Genomic DNA, 21,535 nt, shown 5'->3' with positions numbered 1-21,535 from the left:
ATCAAATTTCTGATTTGACTTGCATCCAAGAGGACAAGAGCAAAATTGAGAGAGGAAAAAAAGAGAATGAGAGCGATTGAGAGTGAAAAGGAGAGCAGAAAGAGACGGAGAGAGAGGGAGAGTTTGCGGGGAGCTGCCTTGCAGTGCCAGAGGAAAAGTGGGTAACCCACTTACTTCCTACTCGCTAGAAGATCCTCTCTCTCTTGGTCTCTTATTAAAATTGACGTGCTTAATGACTGGTAAGACGGGGATGTAGCTCCCTAGCCTCGCTATGCTGCCCATTCGCTGCCTGCCTGGGCCCAGCTTGATGCATGGGTCTGGAGGGAGAAAGGAGGGGTGCGTTGGCCTTGTGGGGTTGACCACCCACACAGCATTATGGGTAGGGATGAATGGCTCGAGTCTGGGGGACTGCACGATCCGTAAAGTATGTGTGTATAGGTGTGTAAAGCCAAAAGAGCGAGCAGAAGAGAGATATGAAGAGACATGGCAGGACCGACTAAAATATGTTACTGTGGTACTCGTCCTCTCCTTCCACCTCTGGGGGACAGAACAGTCAGCACTGCGTGTGAGTATGTCTTTTTTGTTGCTGTTAAAGGACAGCTCCAGTCTAAGAACAACCTCGGGTCTATATTTGGATGATAGAGAGTATAAAGAGTCATTGGGGAGTTATTTAAGAGAGCGGGAAAGAGCTGAAGAGAAATGGCACAAGTGAGAGACGTCACTATGCAACCTCATCACCTGCCCCCGGCACTCCTGCTACTGGGTCATCGCTGCCTATCACAGAGTCCATCCCCCTGTACCCTCTGCCTCTGCTTTGAACCCTCTGCTTTGAAACATCTAAATTGGTCCTCTTCCAGCCTCCTCCTCCTGAGCATGATCCCGTCTTTTCCATGCCTCCTCCTCAGCATCTCTCACATGCATCTTCCCCAGAGTCTCTCCCATGCCACCTCCTCAGCTCCCTCATGCCTCCTCCTCCTCCTCAGTGTGATCCTGCCTCACTCATGCCAGTTATTGTCAGCAAACCAACCCCCCCCCCACCCCCCCGGCACCCCTCCCCTCTTACTGGCAGAGGCATATAGTTGGAGAAGCCAGATGAGATCAGATCATATGAGGATAATTAGGACATCTGGTCTCTAAGAGAAGACAGAGCTCTTAATAGTCCGCTGCCGTAGTAAGTAAGGGGCTATGTGGGCAGACTAAAGGGACTGGTGATTAGGCGGCCTCTTTGCCGTATAAAATGTCCTCCTGGTCCATAGACACCTTTGCCCAGCTCGTGATATCAAATTAGAGAACGCTAATGAGGACCTGAATGTGGAAACATGACAGGGACAAGACAAGTAAGCTAGCCAAAGACAAATGCTCTGGCTTTTTAGGACGAAAAAGAATGTTTGATTCACACAGCCACAGCTATTATCTAATAAATGCAATGAACTTTAGCTGCTTGGCTTAATTTGGCTCTCAAAGCACACTTCGTTTTCAGAAAAAAGACAAACGCAAACTGCCCCAAAAAAAAAACCTTCAGACAAGGTCATGAAGTGATGAAGAAAACAGCCATCACAGCCAGTGGTAGGACAGTGCTCTGACAGGACCATCCACGATGAGTCCTACAGCTATTTCCACATCTGTCAAACAGCATTCTCTGGAGTCCCCTGCATGTCTGATGCATGTCACAATCTCCAAAATGATCCCGTGGATGGAGCCTGACAGTTGAATCAGACCTGCAGAAAATATTGACTAAGACCTTTATTCAGAAAAGTGTAAGCTAAACCAAGCTCTCCATCTCAAAGCAGAGGGCCATGCACTGTACCTGTTTAGAGAATCTGCTTTTCTTTAGTTACAAATACCATCCCATCTACTCTGATAGAACTGTTAATGTAACATTTCAGACAGTCCATCCAGACTGCATTCTAATGAGGCAATAACCTTGAAAGAAACCAGTAGTCTTCCTACACATGATCACATCTGGGCCTACAACCATTGCAGGCCTTGAGCCTAGTCTATCTTGCACACAGGCGAGCTGGCTCATGGCATGCAATGGCTATAAGCTATACTTGGACTTGGAGAGGGAGACGGGATCCTCCCTTGGTTTCCCCTGACTGCGCTGGTTTGAAGTTACAGGGGGGATGGGGTGCCCACCACTCACGTTTCAGGGAAAGCAGCAAGCGAGAGCCTATATCCACCAACAGTTCCAAGAGACGCCCTACAAACTCTTTCGGAATGTAGGCGATGTGATAAACCCCATATGGCCATGTTTTGCCACTAACTAAACTACTGTGAGATACGAATAACAAATAACAGGACAAACACACCAATTGTCTTGACTGCATCTTGCACAACATGTGGTCTACTCCGGACAAGCTAAAGGCACTCCTGAAAATCTTCAATATTTCAGAGTCTAAAATTCACCAACAGAGGTATATGTGGCTCACTAGAACACAATTATACCTTTTTACTGAACTAGAGGCTTAAAGAAGCCCTATGGAGGTCTGGTTATTCCTTCGCTGTTTTTGGGTTTTCGCCTGATTTGGGCTCGCATTTTCACGACATAGCTCCCCCTGCAGCTTTGGTAGCAAGTGACTGCTACGCTAAACCCCCACTAGCTAGCGAGCTAGCCATCAAGAAACCAAGCTAAACACATACAGGGCTCACAATAAAACGGTCGAGCAAACATTGTTCAAGAGACTATCAAACCACATTACAAAAACGAAGTTCACCCAAGGGTAGGCTACTTACAATTTCAACAGCAACAAAGCAAAGTCGGAGTCCGTTTTGCAGTCTTTTTAGAAACTACAATCTGACTACATTTTCGAGGCGCGATTGGATACTTCCGCTGAGTCACATCTGGATGTGTTCGGACCACGACCAGAAAGTTGCATATTCGTTTTTTCCGCGGAGAAGCACTAGGGGGAGACGAAGCACCAAATGACCCAAAAAGTGTTGTAGAACCATCAGAACGACTCTCAACCTGCATAATTAAGGTCATTTTTGCTAAAATTGTTGCATAGGGCTTCTTTAATTCATTTAGCTCTTGTAGCTGAGAGCCTCTTGCTTCTATGTTCAGTAATGTGCTAGGCAGGCATGTGATGCCACCCGAAAGAGATCAAATGAATTTTGGTTTTATCAATGTGTTGTAAATAAACTGCCGCCTATTCCCTGTATGGTTATGGTTACGCTTTTGTCCAGCTGTTTTTTGTAAGCTGTAGCTTACATGATCAGAGAACCTCAAAAACACACAACCAATGACTGACAACAGTTTTTTTTTTGTTTTTTTTTAAGTGACTGAGCTTGTGGGACATTACTCAAGTTCAAACGGCACTCAGCCACTCAGAGTGAAGCTTCATACACACTAACCATTCTAACCATATTACTGGCTTCCTGTGCCTCACTGCTGCGAACAGTAAGAAGGCGGTTCAGTTCAACACACACACACACACGCTTAGAAAGAGGGTATTACAGAGGTAGTGTTGGAGTGAGAATGATGAAGGCTGCAAGGGCCTGGAGAATAACAAGGACTTATCCATTAACAAGGGGGAAAGTAAAGGGAAATATATTACAGAAATTAACCGACTGCAATGCAGTGTAACAGTTAACACTAGTTTGAAACGTGCGTGTGTTAAAATGTACTGAATTTAGACTGCAATTTCAAGGGCAAGTGCAGATTCAGGGTGCAGGTATTAAAGAAGTACATACCCTCAACTTGAGAAGACAATGCAATCTCTTGTGGTTAAAACAAATGCAGAGGAAACGAAAGGCGGAGCAAGCATTCAAAAAAGACAATGCTCCAATTGCCGCCCAAACGCAGCTCCACCAATGAGCTGTGCTTTTGAGCTACCAGTTCTCATGATGGCGGGAGGGTTCTGTAGCACAGCTCAACCAATGAGCTGTGCTCTTGAGCTACCACTTCTCATGATGGCGGGAGGGTTCTGGAGCACAGCTGATAAAATAACCACGACAGGAAGTTCAGCTCTGATAGACACACCACTCCGAGATGCCCAGTCCATTACCCGCCCCGGCCATGCGATTACAAACATGCCTGCATCACGACTCAAGTGTCACACTGGCTAAAGAGCTTGCCACGAGGTCACGTCAATTAGACACTCACTCTGCCACTCAATAGGGTCTTTTACTGAGGAAGCAGAGCTCAATGAATTAGATTGCTGTAGTTGGTGTGACATCCTCCTTTCGTGCTGTTTGGTCAATCATGCATGCTAAAAATGTACCATAATATGGAGTTCGCCAAACGCTGAGGCTGAAACTTGAGGTGAAGCCACTTCCTTTTGCCGCTTCCCTCCCAAACCCATCCCTCTCTGGAGCTTGTGGTGTTCAAATTTGATTAAAGGAATTTAAAGGTCCCTTTTAAAAGCAGAAGTTTATGCAGAAACAATGTGCATTCTAGGATCAGAGTAGAGTAAATATACATCAACTATTTGAGCTTGCTAATTAGCACACACCATGCAAGTAGACATGATGGACGACTGCACGACCTCAAAATCATGCCAAGCTTTTATCATTCGAACTTAGAATTTAACACGTTCCGTACAGCTCCAACAGGGCCGTGCCCCTTACCCTGGACACTCCAAAAAAATAAGCTCAAAGCGAACAGAAACGCCAAATGCAGCTAGCGTCCTTGCCCCGCTGTCCTGCCCCAATTCTGCCTAAAAAGACATCATGCTCACTTGACCTTGGGAAATGGTTCTGACAAGGCGAGGCCATGGCACTTCAACCGCACGTCCCTGCCTCTCACATAACTGTCAGCAGTAATTAGCCTCTGTCAGAAGTAGGCCAGCCCTGATGACTCCCAGTCCTCTGGTCACTCGAACACCTCCAGGGCCATAGCCCCCCGCCTAACCTCGCCTATCTATCTATGGCCCGGTGGGTGATTGCTCTACACTGTGAAGGGACCAGCATTGACTGGCTGGCTGGTTGATAAAAGAAACTCAACAACACAATGGCAGCCACACAAACATACAACACAAGTGTCAGGTCACAAGGGGAAGGAGGGGTCAATGGCCACCTCGACAGACACAGTGATGAGGCGTAAAGCAGTTGAGTAGAGCAAGATAAAATAAGACCTACATCGATGAATCGCCATTTCACAAGACCACCGAACTAAGTTACTATTATGCAAAGATGCTACGCACAGACACAAGCTGCGATTGCTGTTATTGACTGCAAACAATCATGAATTCATTCCATCAATCAATACTTATCATACAACAAACACACCCTGACCATTCCACACCCATGTCTGAAAGTGACCGGATTGATCAAGATTGATTAGTCAATTAAGGTGAGTCCATCCAACCTTTTGGAACACTTATCACTAGTGTAACTATTTCTTCCATCTCCTTCACCCACACACCCACTGAAGTCAGGGCTATATGCAATGTGACAGTGCTCAGTACAGTACAATCACACTTTTTCATGGGGAACGCAATCACTCCTGACCTTTCACTAAGGCTTTATCTGACAGCCTCTGAAATATGCAGAGCATTTACACTGGTACTGGCTCTTGGTATCCTCGTCTGTTCCTAGAAAGGGAGAGCAGAGGGAAATGATCTGGAGGGACTGATAGATAGCCTAATAAACAAATTTGTTGCGTGGGATTTTATGTGAGCACTACAGTAGGAGGAACACGTCAGAAACCGTGATAGAAAAAAAAAACTGATTTAGAAATATAGAACAGGCGTAAGCAACATTGTTCTGTGCAAATTATTGATTGCTGAAACACATCTCTATGGATAGAGATAAGCTGTGCACTTCTTGGAACTGTCAATTGTGAACATCATCACTGCATCAGCAGCATCCCAATGACTCTCCGTCAATTAATTTCCTTCCCATTCTGAGATTTGCATGTGACATTAGCGTTACTGTGAAAAGGAATGTCCTTCCTGCGGCTTCTAATTGTTTGGAGGAGATGAAAGGAGCCCGAGTGAGCAACACACTTCCCACAGAGCTTCTGTCAGTTCGGCAGCCAATGTCAGCACATCCACGCTAGTGAAATGGAGAGGGAACTGCTACTTATTTCTCCTGCAAAATCTCAGATGCCACAACTTCTCAGTAATAAACCCACACAACATAGTTGCCACCAACACCAACATTTAAGTTTAAGTTGAATCGACACATTTGGCATAAATTGAAAAGTAGACTTCAGTAGTCAGTAGTAGTTCAGTAGTCTTCAGTAATTATATGATGGCATAACCTCTATAGTCTTGTCTGAGTTTCACAAAGGATATGGATTAAAAAAATTAATCAAAAGTAAAACCATTTCATAAATGAAGCTATATAATTTAGTATGTAAATCATTGCCTGTGCCTGTATGTTGGCAATATACTGCAGCAGTCATTAAATAGAAATGCTTGCAGTCCCATAATAAAATAAAACCACACAGGCATTTATTTAAGGGTCTCCTTCTGAAATTAAATTAAATGAAATTAAATGAAATTAAATGCTGCATGAGTCATTGCACTAACCAGAATAGAGCTCATGGTAAAGCAACACAATAGTCCTAGGCAGGTTGCAGAGATGGACACCAACTATGAGCCTGTGTGTAACATGTAGTACGTTTGTGGAGAACAGGCACAACAGGAGAAAAAAGAAAACTACAACAAGAGGCTACATCCTCTGAAATGCTGTGGGTGCTTCCAGAGGGCATCTTCCTTTCCTTCATTTCCTTATTTTCTGCTGCTGTGCTTTGCTTTCTTTCCATGTCTTCTTCCCTGAGTCACGTCACCCACTCAGAGATATTTTTACGCAGCCTTGCAAGAAACAAACAGCGATCTGGAAAAAACTTCCTCCCAGGTTCTTGATGCTCCTTGCTCCAACACCATCCTCTCTAAACATCAGTCCAAAGGTTTGGAGTCTGCAGTGGCTGTGTGTATGAGAAGTGTATTCCGCTGATTGACAGTAGAGTTGAACATGCCCTTTCTTGGGTTAACATTCAGGAGAGACAAACAGGCATACCATTTACAGCATAATTTCTCGGAAGAATAGTCTGCTAAGGCCGATGGATGACGAGAAGAGGATTGCATCTACTGGACCATAGTCCGGTGTGTCGACCACATTATGCCGTGTATGCTCAAAGGCATAAGTGGCATTCTGAGGATTGCCAAATGTCAGGAAACCACTAAGGAAGCATCTGAGTCCCTGTCTCATTGTTCTGTCTCCGTCCTTCCAGTCCACAGAGGAGATCAGTAAGGGACACAGGATGGAGACATCCATTGCTGGTTTGCATATAGCCACTCATCAGATTATAACAATTAATTTTATGCAAGATAAGATGAAATATGTGCATCCAGAACGTTCCCAGACAGACAGCACTTGTTGTAAAGCCAGGATTATGAAGTAGGGCACACACAATTAAAAGGAAAAACCCTGCGCTCAAAAGCACACAAACGATGAGGTAAGCGCAATGGATGACGTCGCAATAATAATAGTAGGCTAACTCACTCTAAGCAAAAATCTATCCCGTACACTTATTCAATGCATTTTTCTTTCAATTATTGAATAAAGATGTCAATATATCTACGCAACATATTACTGGTCACATTAAATGCAATATTTAGAAATTGTGCCAAGACACCGTATTTAGCTACCAGGTTTGATGTCACTACCTCTGTGCTTTTATGAGGAAGTATCTGTCGAGCTGGCTAGCGTTTTAAGATTGCTAGCTACACAGTTAGCTCAGCAGCTAGTCAACTAGCTATCTACTCAAAAACGAATAAGGAGCGTTGGACGCACTGCAAGATATATATAATTTCTGCCCAGTGACTATGTTCAAGACTATAAAATGTTCAAAATGGCGCAATCTAACTGCTGACCTACGCTCCGCTTATAGCAAGTCTACCCACATGAAGCTTGCTAAATAATTAGCAGCTTCCTCAATTTTATAGCTCGGAGGCTAACGTTTATGTTAGCTAGCAGGCTAACTGTTACATTTGTTTATGACAAAGGTTGGAAGCGGAATAGCTTGCCGATGCCTAGCAAGCAAATACACGCGCTGAAATCGCATAAATTATAAGAATGTATAAGAACAAAAAGTTATTTATACTACAACATATGGAACACATTAAACTGTAATGTAAACGCTTACGACGCAGAAAGGGATACTTTGTTCCCATCGAATTCAACTAGTTATCAGATAACTAGCAAAGAATAACATTACTGTCTTGTGTCTGCTTTTGCCAGATTGAGCGTTTTGATAAATGTAGTAAACTGTGGGAAACTGCATTCAGCATTCCAGTAGCTACTCCACAGTTCTGCCCAGAGGAATCTAGTGTATGTAAGCGTGATGGAGTGAGTTCATAATGTGAGGTTATTGAAGAGGTGAAGTTGGATGCTCCACTGAAAAAAAACGGATGCTCACTGCACACCATTTCTAGCGAGGAGTTCAAATGCAAGTTATTCTTTTCGAATTCTTCTGTAACTCACTGGTGAGATAGCTTGAATTGACCCCATGAGCTGCGGGTGGTGACTTGCCACAACAATGTTTATCAGGCTTGCTTGACCATCGTGTGCACTTCACTGCGCGCACGAGCCCTGGCCATAAAGATAGTTACAGACATCAGCATTTCTTACCTGTAATTCGGCCCGCTCCACCTCCCATTGTGCTCGTTCCACTTCAAAACGGGCCCATTCGTGCTGCAGGAAGTGCAAGATCCCCGGGATACTGTACTGAGCCCTTACCGCCTCCCCTCCATCGCCTTCGGGCAGTGGTCCTTTTCCTCCACTTTGCAATATCGAGTTGTTATTATTGTTAAAAAAGACGCCGGGCCCTGCCTGTTCGTCCATGGCCGGGCTCGGGTAACAACACGGTACCAAATCGTTTCTGTGAAGATTCTCCTCCGCCGCTAACGTTAGTTCTCTCAAGATATGCGCCGCACTGAGAGCGTAGCGTAGAATCTGCCAACGGCGAGTTGAACTGGGGGAGAGCAAACTCAATTTCTGACAGCCAGCTGCCATTCAATGACGTCAGCCCGCATACTCACGCCCACAAGTGAGTGGGCGTTTCTTGAGACGCTAGTCGAGGCTTGTGGCGACGTTCCTGCAGAGACAAAAGGATGCAGCTTACAAAATATGCTTGTGTACACATGTTTAAGTAAAGTTGATCAACATAATAAAGCCAAGATAGTTTTAATATCAAACACAAATAAAGCATCATTATATTAATTTGTACAAAAAGTCATAATGATCATAATCATGTCACATTCAATTCAACGCAAATATCCTCATGCATTTGAGCTTCTAGTTGTTGATCACATTGAAATCAAATATTACACTTAACACTTAATAATCAACGTTGAAATGATCCATTAACGGTATTCATATCAGTTATGTGGACATACCGTTCCTATTCATATCAATTCCTCTGGCAGAATAAGTAAGTATAAGTATATATACTCCCATGAACCCATGAGGGAAATGTGGTCTCTGCATTTATCCCAATCCGTGAATTAGTAAAACACACTCAGCACATAGTGAACATACAGCGAGGAGAAGCACACACTAATCCTGCCGCAGTGAGCTGCCTGCAACAACAGGGGCGCTCGGGGAGGTGCCTTGCTCAAGGGCACTTCAGCCGCTTTCTACTGGTCGGGGTTCGAACCGGCAACCCTCCGGTCACAAGTCTGAAGCGCTAACCAGTAGGCCACGGCTGCCCCTGTGAATAACTGACACTGTGGTATTTAAAGACAGAATGTGCTTGAAAATTAGGATTAGGTGGATGTAGCCTATTATTTGTGCTCGTCTCGGGCAAGCCATATCCTCTCAGCTGCTTCCCCAGGAGAAAACTGATTCAGACAGGTGAATATCTAGACATGGCGTGATCAGCTCTGATGCATCTCATGTCTCTTTATTGTGTTTTCCAGTTTTGCACCATCACAGCATATTACAGAATTCATAACAGACGTCAAGACAACAAACCAAAATAATGGAAACTTCAGTTCCAGTGTGTAAAAGCTAAAAATAAATATCTTTAATGCCATTCCAATGTTGTTGTGCAGTTCATTCATTTATTTCACATTCTGGTCCAAGAAACAAACAGCAAAAACAAACAAGAAATGGAAAGCAATAAGACAAAATGTAAATTCACTTTATCTTTTTTGTGCATTATCACTGACATGCTTTTAGATAAACAATAAACAATATCAGCAATACTTCACCAGTGTTGATATGGATAGATTAATGTTAAGTTAATCCAGCAGGAATAAAATGGCATTTCAAATCTGCATTGACACTGCCTTGTATGACACAAGAAAACAAAGGCAACCAGCTGACATGAAACAGCTGAAAATGTACCTGCATCTCTAGTGAAATGGGGAAACTGTATACAGACTTTTCCATGATCCTTTCAAGCTATGCTTTAATGGTAACATTGGCAAGTCTTTCCACATTAAGGTTATAAATGAACCATGCTTGACTCAAGAGTATCAAAGCTAGCTGAAGTAGTCTGCAGTATGATTTCTTGTTAAAAACTAACTAAGGAATGAATGGGAAAAAAAACAAACATAAGGCATCTAAATAGGACAAACAAGCAAGGAGGAAGCAAGGCAAAATAACAAGGACAGAACAACATACAGTGACAATTAAAGTTACACGGGTCAGTGATTCATTGAGAATGAGGAAAATGACACCATGATATAGTGCTTTCAAATGTGCTTCATGAAAATGTTCTATTCATTACAGTTCATAATGCAGTGTTCCATGTGACTCGGGGTGGAAAGGGAGAACATTCTGGAAAATGAGATTCCAACAATAAAAATCCCTTTTACAAATTCACTGCTGTAAGCACATGTTTCATATAGCGTCTGTGACACACAATATTAAAAAGGCCCTTTAATCCGTATGTACACATACTGTATATATTATTTCCACTTTTAGGGGGAGTGCACTCTCAAAAGCTCAGAGGAATGGCGACACAAACTCACTCTTTTACACACACACACACACACACACACACGCACGCACGCACGCACGCACGCACACACACGCAATCCAGTGACAGATATCAGTAAAACACAGTGAAACACAGTAACACAATGTGGGAATGAAAAGATATGGTCTCTTCAGAAGAAGCTCGTCTTGAGTTTGATCGTGGGCGCGGCCTGCACGGTGGGCTGGGCCTGCCTGGCTGCTGCCTTGGCCTTGCTGCTGGCCTGATTGGCCAGGATGGCCGTCTCTAGGCGGGTCTTCAGCTCGGGCGCTGCCCCAATCACAGTTTTGAAGGCGGCTGGGTACAGAGGCCCGATGCGCATCAGGTCCTGCAGGGCAAAGTTGTGCAAGCCCTTGGAGGCCGGCGCAGCCGAAGAGAAGGCGTTCTCGTCCAGCAGGTATGACACCAGGGTGGGGACAAGGAGCGCCAGCAACTGAACTCCTGAAAAAAGAGAGAGAGAGAGAGAGAGAGAGAGAGAGAAGACAGAAGACAGAAGACAAAAGACAAGAGACACAGGTGAGTGAGTCACTGATCAGACTAGAAGGGCAGGTGAGAACAAAGAAAGTGACTGTGTCAAAGGGACATGAAGTGACAGGACGCACGTACAGACAGACAGACAGACAGACAGACAGACAGACAGACAGACACACACACACACACACACACACACACACACACACACACACACACACACACAGAGGGAATATGTAAGTAAAGCAGAGTGCCAAAGGAGAGGGGTATGAAGCAAACATTAGATATTATGGTTCTGACAATAGATGTGGGTGAGGCGAGACTGACAGGTTCATTGTGTGCTCACACTGAGTGCTCACAATGGCGGCAGCGATGACCATTTTTACATATAATTATACTCCATCTCCTAGAGGACCCAAGATTGAGTCATCCACTCTAGCCTGACAGCTGTGCAGAATCCAGTGGACCTAAATTTAACAATGTGTGCAAAACAACCCAAGGCTGTTTTATGATTATGGTATTTAGCAGATGCTTTTATCCAACGCATCTTAAACATTAGATCAACAAACAAAATACTACTGTAATAGTCTTTAACATTAGAATAAAAGAAAAGTAGCAATGTATTGCAAAATTACCTATACTTCAAACAACTTAATTTTATCCAATGCAGGTTTGTTTTTGCGACTGGATTCCCCAAGCTGCTGAGCATATTTTATTTTACACATACCACTTATGGCTTCCACCCTTACCCATTGATACAGTACATGTGGATTTGTTTACAAACAGGCAAAGATAATATCCTAAGAGCCATGTCGACTGACAAGGTAATATTACTCGATTTCATACAAATAGTAGGCTATTGCACAATTGGCGCAAAGTCATTTATGATTTCTCAAGGTTGCGGAAGTAAAGCTGTGAGGTTGATTCTCTGTAGACGGGTAGGTTACGGGTGGGAAGGTGCACCATTCTCCCAATTACAAATTAGTTTACCGTCAAAATGACTTCGAAGCTGTTATATTAGCTTAAACGTAAGGCATCCTATGTACATTTTTAATGTTATCATTTCAATCAGTTTAGAGTTCAATGACTGGGTTGAAATCTCTTCCTTGAGGCTCTCTTTTTTCCTCCGTCTCTCTCTCTCTGACACACTCTCACTCTCTTCCCCCCCCCCCCCCCCTCACAGACTCTCACTGCCTCCATTATGACACTACCACAGAAGGCTGATGACTAACAGTCACAACTTCCTGTCCACCAAAGGTGGCTGCAGAAAACCCCATCCAACGGGTTGCCCCTTACACACAGTGCAAATTCCCATCACACACACACACACACACATAACCATTCAGAGTCCTCCAGGATGGTGTTGCGAGTGGAGTGGGGACACTCTCACAGAAGGAAGCACTAGACAGGGCAGACTGAGGTAACACAAACTGTTCCAGGGCGATGAGCCAGTTGATGTAGCGCTGCGCTGTGCTGCGCTGTGCTGCGCTGTGTGTCTGCCTGTTTAGAATTCAGCGCAGGTTCAGAGAGGCACTCCGAGATGCAATTACAGAGCAGACACGACAAGCGGCTCCACTGACCCAATCGGAATCATCTAACACACAGCCATGCTTTACACCAGCCATCTCTGGATACACACACACACACACACACACACACACACACACACACACACACACACTCACACTTTTGTCTGAGCTTTCAGACAAACAAAGGAGAGATGAGAAAGAGAGAGAGAGCCTGTGTGTGTGTGTGTGTATGAATGACTTCTCACTTAATAACGTTCTGCCTGTTTCAGTCTCCACAATAATAATTCTGTCTGCCAAATACTGCAAACATTTATATACATTTATTCAACTGTGAAAACATGTACATCAAAATTTAACTTTCACAGTGGGACAGCGTGTACTGTAAGATCGACATAAAACTCAAGAGTTGGAATGGAAGCTGAGGTTGAAATGAAAGTCAGCAGCCCATAAAGAGCACCAGACCGAAAGTTTCTCAAATAATAGAACAACATCCAATAGACTTGGACATCCGTTCCTAAATTTCATGCAACACATTTTCCACTATGCCTGTTATTAGATTTTAAACAATGAATGAATGATATTATAAATGTCACGTCATTAAAAAGAAGAGAAATTTAATAGATTAACACTACACTGATAATCCCTGTCCCAATCCCAATCCCAGTATTCCAGCATACTCACACTTTGCAACAGCTTTACCTAGGGCCCTCATTTAAATGAGGGGCAAAGTGCAAAGTCAGGCAACATGCAACAATGAACAGCACAATCAATTAGCTAATTCAACACCATGAGTAAGATCCTATGTTAAAGTTACAGTTACCATTGACCGACATTTAGCAGAAGCTCCTTAACCACTACACTACCACTGCCCACATTAGCGCTGCTCCATCCAAACATGCTAAGTGCAAACATGAGCGGGTTAGCGCAGTGCTCCCACACACCAGACAACGCTTTAGTTCATGTGCCAGACACCTCACTCGATGCCCACCTCTGCACTTCACCCATCATTTAAATAGTGGGGTAAGTGCTTGTGCATGACGTTGCGTTTGTTTATGTAGAGATGTTCGCTGAATGTGACAAAAAATGTTGTAGGCTTACGCATACAATCGCTGACTGCACCTTTAAACTACAGGGTCCCTAAATGTCAACTTCAAACTTGTTCTCTACTCTGGACTTACGGTTCTGCTCTTCTCCCATAGCCACCAGGTTCTCCAGGACCTTGACCCCCTCCTGGACGGCCTGCAGCTCGGCGGGGTTATTGGGCCGGCTGCGCTCCACCGCCTTCAGCTTCTCCACCAGCAGTGGCGCCAGTGCGTGGATGTAGGGGGTGGACAGAGCGCGGCTGGAGTGCTGGAACACCGACATCAGCAGCTGGTAACAGCGGGCCTGGACCTATGGGTTAGGACGTATGGATGCACACACACATGTACACACACACACACACACACACACACACACACACACAATGAGCCTAAGTCAGAGAAAATCTGGCATCTGCAACACAAAGGGTCTAAATCTGACTCTGATCCGACAGCACTCCTTAAGCTGCAGACAGTTCACACAAATCTAGTGGCAAACTGAGAGGGGATTTCAGTCCGTACTGTGTGCATATGCGCAGGCTGTGTGAGCTTGGTGTGTGTTCGCATAGGACAATGGTGGCTCAGCATGCAATTGATTACAGTGAGGTGTGTGTCTGCACACACATGCATATGAGTGTGTGTACACAAGTGTGAGTGTGTGTCTGTGGGTTTGAGTGTTGTGTATTTCTATTTATATGTGTTTCTGTTTATGTGTGCGTACAAACATGCGTGTGTGTTTGTGTTTATGTATGTGTGCGTGCGTGCGCGCGAATCTGTGCATCTGTGTGAGTGAGTGTGCATATGCATGCCAAAACACAAGTGTCTGTGTCTGGGTGTGTGCGTGCATGTGTGTGTCTATGTGCATCATACCCAGGGGTCGCTGGAGTTGAGGGCGTTGCGGAAGCGGTCCATGCAGCCATTCTGCAGGGCGGTGACCCCCAGGAGCTCAGAGCTGGCGGACCGCAAGAAGAGGGTGATGGCCGTCAGCATGCTCACCTCATCCATGTTGGGCCGAGACTCATCTAAGGACAAGGCATGAGTGGGAGGGGCTTGAGAAAAGGCACGACATAAAGAGGGAATAGAATCCTATAACACAACTTCCATTTTGAATGTTTCTTTATTCTCTCCGCCAAGGAGTTTTTTTGGTTTTCAGCATGGTTTGTTTGTCCGTTTGTCTATCAAACCAGTTTTCATTTAACTTTGTGGGAGAGAGTTGCATGTGGAGTCGATCCACAAATGTATTTTTGCTTTTGTCAACACTACGTGATGGCCTTACCAGCAGTCTGCACTCTCACAGTAAACCTCTAGTTTTGTGTGTGTGTTTGTGTGCGCACTTGACCCTGATGCTTTGCATGTCTACCAGAATAGATGTTCATTTGCATGTGTCTGTGTATACCAATATTTTTGAAGGGCTGTTTATGATATTTTGTTATTTTAACTAATTTTATTCTTGTGCGTGTATATATTTCTATGCATACAAATGTATAACAATTTGTCTGTTTGTCTGAGTTAGTGTATGTGTGAGTGAGTGAGTGAGTGAGTGAGTGAGTGAGTGAGTGAGTGAGTGAGTGAGTGAGTGAGTGAGTGAGTGAGTGAGTGAGTGAGTGAGTGAGTGAGTGAGTATGTGTATGAGTGAGTGAGTGAGTGAGTGAGTGAGTGAGTGAGTGAGTGAGTGAGTGAGTGAGTGTGTGTGTGTATGTGTATGTGTATGTATGAGTGAGTGAGTGAGTGTGTGTGTGTATGTGTGAGTGAGTGAGTGAGTGAGTGTGTGTGTAAGTGTATGAGTGAGTGAGTGAGTGAGTGAGTGTGTGTGTATGTGTATGAGTGAGTGAGTGTATGTGTATGTGTATGTGTGAGTGAGTGAGTGAGTGAGTGAGTGAGTGAGTGAGTGAGTGAGTGAGTGAGTGTACAGTGAGTGAGTGAGTGAGTGAGTGAGTGAGTGTGTGTATGTGTATGTGTATGTGTATGTATGAGTGAGTGAGTGAGTGTGTGTGTGTATGTGTAAGTGTATGAGTGAGTGAGTGAGTGAGTGAGTGTGTGTGTATGTGTATGAGTGAGTGAGTGTATGTGTATGTGTATGTGTGAGTGAGTGAGTGAGTGAGTGAGTGAGTGAGTGAGTGAGTGTACAGTGAGTGAGTGAGTGAGTGAGTGAGTGAGTGTGTGTATGTGTATGTGTATGTGTATGTATGAGTGAGTGAGTGAGTGTGTGTGTGTATGTGTGAGTGAGTGAGTGAGTGAGTGTGTGTGTAAGTGTATGAGTGAGTGAGTGAGTGAGTGAGTGTGTGTGTATGTGTATGAGTGAGTGAGTGTATGTGTATGTGTATGTGTATGTGTGAGTGAGTGAGTGAGTGAGTGAGTGAGTGAGTGAGTGAGTGAGTGAGTGAGTGAGTGTGAGTGTGTGTATGTGTATGTGTATGTGTATGTATGAGTGAGTGAGTGAGTGTGTGTGTGTATGTGTGAGTGAGTGAGTGAGTGAGTGTGTGTGTATGTGTATGAGTGAGTGAGTGTATGTGTATGTGTGAGTGAGTGAGTGAGTGAGTGAGTGAGTGAGTGAGTGTACAGTGAGTGAGTGAGTGAGTGAGTGAATGTGTATGTGTATGTGTATGTGTATGTGTGAGTGAGTGAGTGAGTGAGTGTGTGTGAGTGAGTGAGTGAGTGAGTGTGTGTGTAAGTGTATGAGTGAGTGAGTGAGTGAGTGAGTGTGTGTGTGTGTATGTGTATGAGTGAGTGAGTGTATGTGTATGTGTAAGTGAGTGAGTGAGTGAGTGAGTGAGTGTGTGTACAGTATGTGTATGAGTGAGTGAGTGAGTGAGTGAGTATGTGTATGTGTATGTGTATGTGTATGTGTATGTGTATGTGTGAGTGAGTGAGTGTGTATGTGTGTGAGTGAGTGAGTGAGTGAGTGAGTGAGTGAGTGAGTATGTGTATGTGTATGTGTATGTGTATGTGTATGTGTATGTGTGAGTGTGAGTGAGTGAGTGTGTATGTGTGTGAGTGAGTGAGTGAGTGAGTGAGTGAGTGAGTGAGTGAGTGAGTGAGTGAGTGTGTGTGTGTGTGTGTCTCACCAGGTTGAGCATATTCCAGCACAGACGCCAGGCTGCTCCAGACCAGGCTGGTCCACTGTGTGTGTGTCTTCTCAGCTCGCGCCAGCGGAGACGTGATGATGGTCTTGATGCCCTGCAGGGCGGCGGACACGGGCACCGGCACGGAATTATCCGGAGTCTTCACCGCCGTCTCCCTCAGAACACCGGTGATCAGGAACAGCACGGTGGGCAGAATGGTCATGCTTCCTGGTGGGGTGAGGAACAAACATACGACAGGCTTCACTCTCTCTCCATTTAGAGGAGGCAACCAGGGCTGTAGTGGAGGCTAAATGCAAGTAAGCGCAGTTTATCCAACTCTGAAATTTCAGAAATAGAGTTTGTTTATCCGCCTCTTATTAAAGTTTATCCACATCTCAAGACAGTTTATTCACCAATTGCAACTTTTAACATTAAAAAAATCACACTGTATTATACGCATTCACGATCAACACTCTAGGAACCATTTAAAACCACTGGTATTGTTATAAACATTGGACAATCAGGACAAACATGTCCTGAATGGCTTTTTTAAAAATCCGATACGGCATGGAGCAGTCCACCATCACAGAATTCATAGTTTACCCCCCCAACCCCCCCCCCCCCCCCCCCACCACTACCTTGAGCAAGGCACCTAACCCCTCACTGCTCCCCGAGCGCTGCCATTGTAGCAGGCAGCTCACTGCGCCGGGATTAGTGTGTGCTTCACCTCACTGTGTGTTCACTGTGTGCTGTTTGTGTTTCACTAATTCACCGATTGGGTTAAATGCAGAGACCAAATTTCCCTCAAGGGATCAAAAAAGTATATATACTATATACAATTTGTAAGGAACTGATTCCTGTAAAAGTCCAGAGTAAAGCCCTTTGTAAATTTGCCATAATTGCCAACATGTTTAATTCATGTTGATATTTGTGTGCTGTTTTGACCACTTAGTGATGATACACTCAGCATCTTGTTTGTAGGAAAAAAATCATTTACAGCCCGTTAAATAATAGCCACTATTGCCATACTTGTTCTTACATTTTCAATTTATGCTGATATGTGTGTGTTATTCTGACCATTTAGAGATGATACACTCAGCATCTTGTCTGTAGGGGAAAAAATCTCATTTATAGCCTGTTTAATAATAGCCATGATGGGGATGACTCAAGTCTAGCACAGTGGGCACGGCTCCAGGCATCAAACACGCAGCAGGCAGCTGTCCAGGCCGCAGAGAGCCTCTGCTGCGGTACCTAATCCTGACCAGACAGAGGATTCCCACAGTCCACCTGTCCCTGGAAGGAAAGTGGAACACCTACCTACACCTGTCTGGCACTAAGCACTGCACCCAGATACAGACAGCACAACAGAGGAGACGGGAAAGTACTACAGAGTCTGCAGATTAGTGAGGAGGGATTTAAACAAAAAGGACATTTATACAGCAGCTTCAGTGATTGTATGAGTTGACCAGTGTTTCTGTGCCAGGTATTTATTTCATGTTATTTATGTGTTCTGTATTTCTCTGAAAGGATGTACTCATGCATAGCATACATCACCAACACACACACACACACACACACACACTCATATATATGTGTGTGTGTGTGTGTGTGTGCGCATGTACATTTCCCTTGACTTATGCTCTGTTGTCATAATGTGCACTGTCCATGAACGCATGCATGTCAGTGCAAAGTATTAACTCATGTGCATACATGGGCATCCATGTGTAACTACGCGTGTTTGTGAGCTCCTCAGCAGAGCACCATATGGTCTTCGTGGGTGTGGTGGGGGGCGGGGGCATGCAATCTGGGGAGACGTGTGTGTGTGTGTGTGTGTGTGTGTGTGTGTGTGTGTGTGAAGGGGTCGCCCACCTGCTGGAGAGCAGAGTGCGGGCAGCTCGGCCAGGATGGCAACGGTGGCGGCCACCAGGCGCGTGCCCTCCTCGGAGAGGCTGTGCGGCCGGTAGGCCAGGTGACTGGGCGAGTCCCCGGCGCGCGTGTTCAGCTGCGGCAGGTGGCGCATCAGGATGAACACCAGCAGCTCCATGGCGGCGAACACCAGCGACTTGCCCGGCAGCAGCTCCCCGCTGTCGCCTCCTTCCCCGAGGGTTGCGGCCGACTCCTTCTCCTCCCCCTCCTCCACACCTACGGCAAAGGGACACACACAGGAAGAGTCCAATTCAGTGCACATTTTCACCATCACAGCAACCCCGCCCCCAAAAAAGGACCAAATCCACAAAGGGGATTTTCTTTAGTGGGATGAATGGGCCCAGAAGAGGCATGCTTATCCAGACAGAGTCTGTGAGGTACAAGGCGTGCGTGCGCGCGCGCGTGTGTGTGTGTGTGTGTGTGTGTGTGTGTGTGTGTGTGTGTGTGTAAACTCACTACAGCTGGACCGCTGCAGTTGAAGATGGTCTAGCGCGGAGTGGATGGTCTCCTGCACTACTGCGGTCACCTGCAGCTGCACACTGGGAGGGTCACATGTCAGCAGCAGCCTGTGCAGCACATTTAACAGTTCCACCGCCAACAGCTGGGAGAGAAACACACACACACAAACACACAAATTACTTCTTTACTTCAGCTATATTACATAATACACATGATTTAAAGTGGTAGGTTAAGCAAAAAATATCTATTTAGTCTTGATCTGCCTATTCATGATGTAACACAGTCCATGCTGTAATTTGCCAGGCTTTGATCAGCACGCCTAGAGAGGATGCTCCTCCATTTTCAGCTGATCCTGAAAAAACTCCTCTGCGCCCCGTTTCGCCTGCCGCCCCAACCTCCACTCCTGCCAGCTGCAGCCTGCCGAACCCAGTGGCCTGCACCAATGATCAGGCCTCCCAAATGTAATTAAAATGGGATGGGATGGACCGGGTGCAATCCACTATTCTTAATCTATTCATTTGGGCCATGACGAAAATGAAAAGATAAACAGCATACTGTAAACTACTAGCATGGAATGCTGCTAAAACTCACCTTCCAATAACCCGTACCGACACATGCCTAGCTGGGGAGCGGTCTATCTATACAGCCTTTAATACAGCCTTCGGCGGCCTTAAACTTCACGGTCCTCTATGAAGTCTAAAAGCTTAACGCGTCTTTGGTGGAGCGAGGTCACAACTGTGTGTGTGTGTGTGTGTGTGTGTGTGTGTGTGTGTGTGTGTGTGTGTGTGTGTGTGTGTGTGTGTATGTGTGTGCGCATGTGACATTCAGCTCTGTAATTCTAGGATATGTGGCAGGATGCCACTGGGTTGCTACTACTCATTAACACTGAGGGAAATGCTGTGTGTGTGTGTGTGTGTGTGTGTGTGTGTGTTGACCTCCATAGGAGCATGACCGTGCCATCTCAGCCAGGGCCATCCCCTCCCTCAGGCTGCTGACCTTGGGAGGTCTAACTCTGTCCCTCCCTCCCCCCTCCCTCCAGTTGTTACCCGGATGATATCATCATCATCATCACCATTGCTGTGGTAATGAGATGTCCCCTGTCCTATGAACAGAGGGTTGACATGAGGTCAATGACCTCATGTGTGAGCCATTCTCTGACTTGACTGAGGGAGTCTGATTTGAGACGTAAATAAATGGAGTTCAATGGAGATGTAAACAAGCTCTTAAAGTGTAACTCCGGAGTAATTTGAGCCCAGTGGACTTCATCCAATCACAGCGCTCTATTTTGTTAGAGTCTTAAGGCGGGCTTAACAGGATAACGACAGTCCTGTGACGGTGAACAACAAGGAAGGTGGCTATGGCTAACGAAGAGCGGTTGTTTGAATCAGCGTTGGCGTCAACTTTGGAGGAGTTGGACTTGTGCTTTTCTTTAAAAGTTGAGCAACACAATGCACTTAAGTAATTCCTTTCGAAGAAGGATGTATTTGCCGTTTTGCCGACCGGATACGGATATGGTCGTAGCGCTGGCCTATTGCATGCCTAGGCAGTTTGAAAGACAATTCTCTGCCCGCCCCTTGGATTAAGCGAGGTAAATGGTTCGATTCCAGACTATACATTTCAATGATATAGGATGGCCCGCCAGGCTATTGAACACCCCCTCGAGAGCTAGATTACGTTGACCAATGGAGTACTGAGTTTGACTGTCTTTAGCACTTCCAGCCAAAAGGCTAACAGTGCTGAGGGCAGGGAGCCAAACGTATCCAAACTGCCATTTTTTAACCACTAATAATGCTCAAAATAGCACCACACTTCTGCAGTAGTATGAATAGGATCCCTTCACATAAAACAAAGCATCAAGAACTTAGTAAGTGTATCAGAAGTCTGTACCTTAAAAAGTTACCTCCATGTTGTGGGGAAAGTAGTTTACCGAAAGTTTACCGAGTTCAGTTCAAGGAGGAAAGTTTGCTGTTGTAAGGGACTATTCCAAACTATTATTAACTGAACTTAGTAAGTGTACCGATAGTTTATTAAAAAAAGAGTTGTTTTACAAGTCAGCAACAGCATGTGTCAATGGGATAT

At 45.1% G+C, this 21,535-nt stretch overlaps 2 protein-coding genes across 6 annotated transcripts in view; both read right to left on the bottom strand.

Moving 5' to 3' along the window:
- Positions 1-8,954, bottom strand: part of LOC121685714 (striatin-like) — a 43,482-nt gene extending 34,528 nt beyond the window's left edge. Inside the window, 1 exon segment of the mRNA XM_042066395.1 lies at positions 8,578-8,954. Coding sequence (XP_041922329.1) covers positions 8,578-8,790 — 213 coding nt within the window. The 5' untranslated portion in view covers positions 8,791-8,954.
- Positions 1-21,535, bottom strand: part of heatr5b (HEAT repeat containing 5B) — a 50,757-nt gene that overhangs the window by 4,467 nt on the left and 24,755 nt on the right. For 4 of the 5 annotated variants that reach the window (XM_042066391.1, XM_042066394.1, XM_042066393.1 and 1 more), the window contains exons 31-36: positions 19,454-19,598; positions 18,941-19,213; positions 17,075-17,299; positions 14,880-15,031; positions 14,109-14,322; positions 9,952-11,371 (exon numbers count right to left, since the gene is read on the bottom strand). In XM_042066391.1, the coding sequence (XP_041922325.1) occupies positions 11,064-11,371; positions 14,109-14,322; positions 14,880-15,031; positions 17,075-17,299; positions 18,941-19,213; positions 19,454-19,598 (1,317 nt within the window). In that variant the 3' untranslated portion in view covers positions 9,952-11,063. Of the gene's footprint in view, positions 1-9,951; positions 11,372-14,108; positions 14,323-14,879; positions 15,032-17,074; positions 17,300-18,940; positions 19,214-19,453; positions 19,599-21,535 lie in introns of those variants that run through there. The other variant, XR_006023414.1, reaches the window with a different exon arrangement.

The sequence above is a fragment of the Alosa sapidissima genome, chromosome 16, assembly GCF_018492685.1.
Source record: "Alosa sapidissima isolate fAloSap1 chromosome 16, fAloSap1.pri, whole genome shotgun sequence".
NCBI classification, from domain to species: Eukaryota; Metazoa; Chordata; class Actinopteri; order Clupeiformes; family Clupeidae; genus Alosa; species Alosa sapidissima.
Note: the sequence above shows the minus strand (reverse complement) of the source record. Positions and strands in the feature narration are given on the sequence as shown.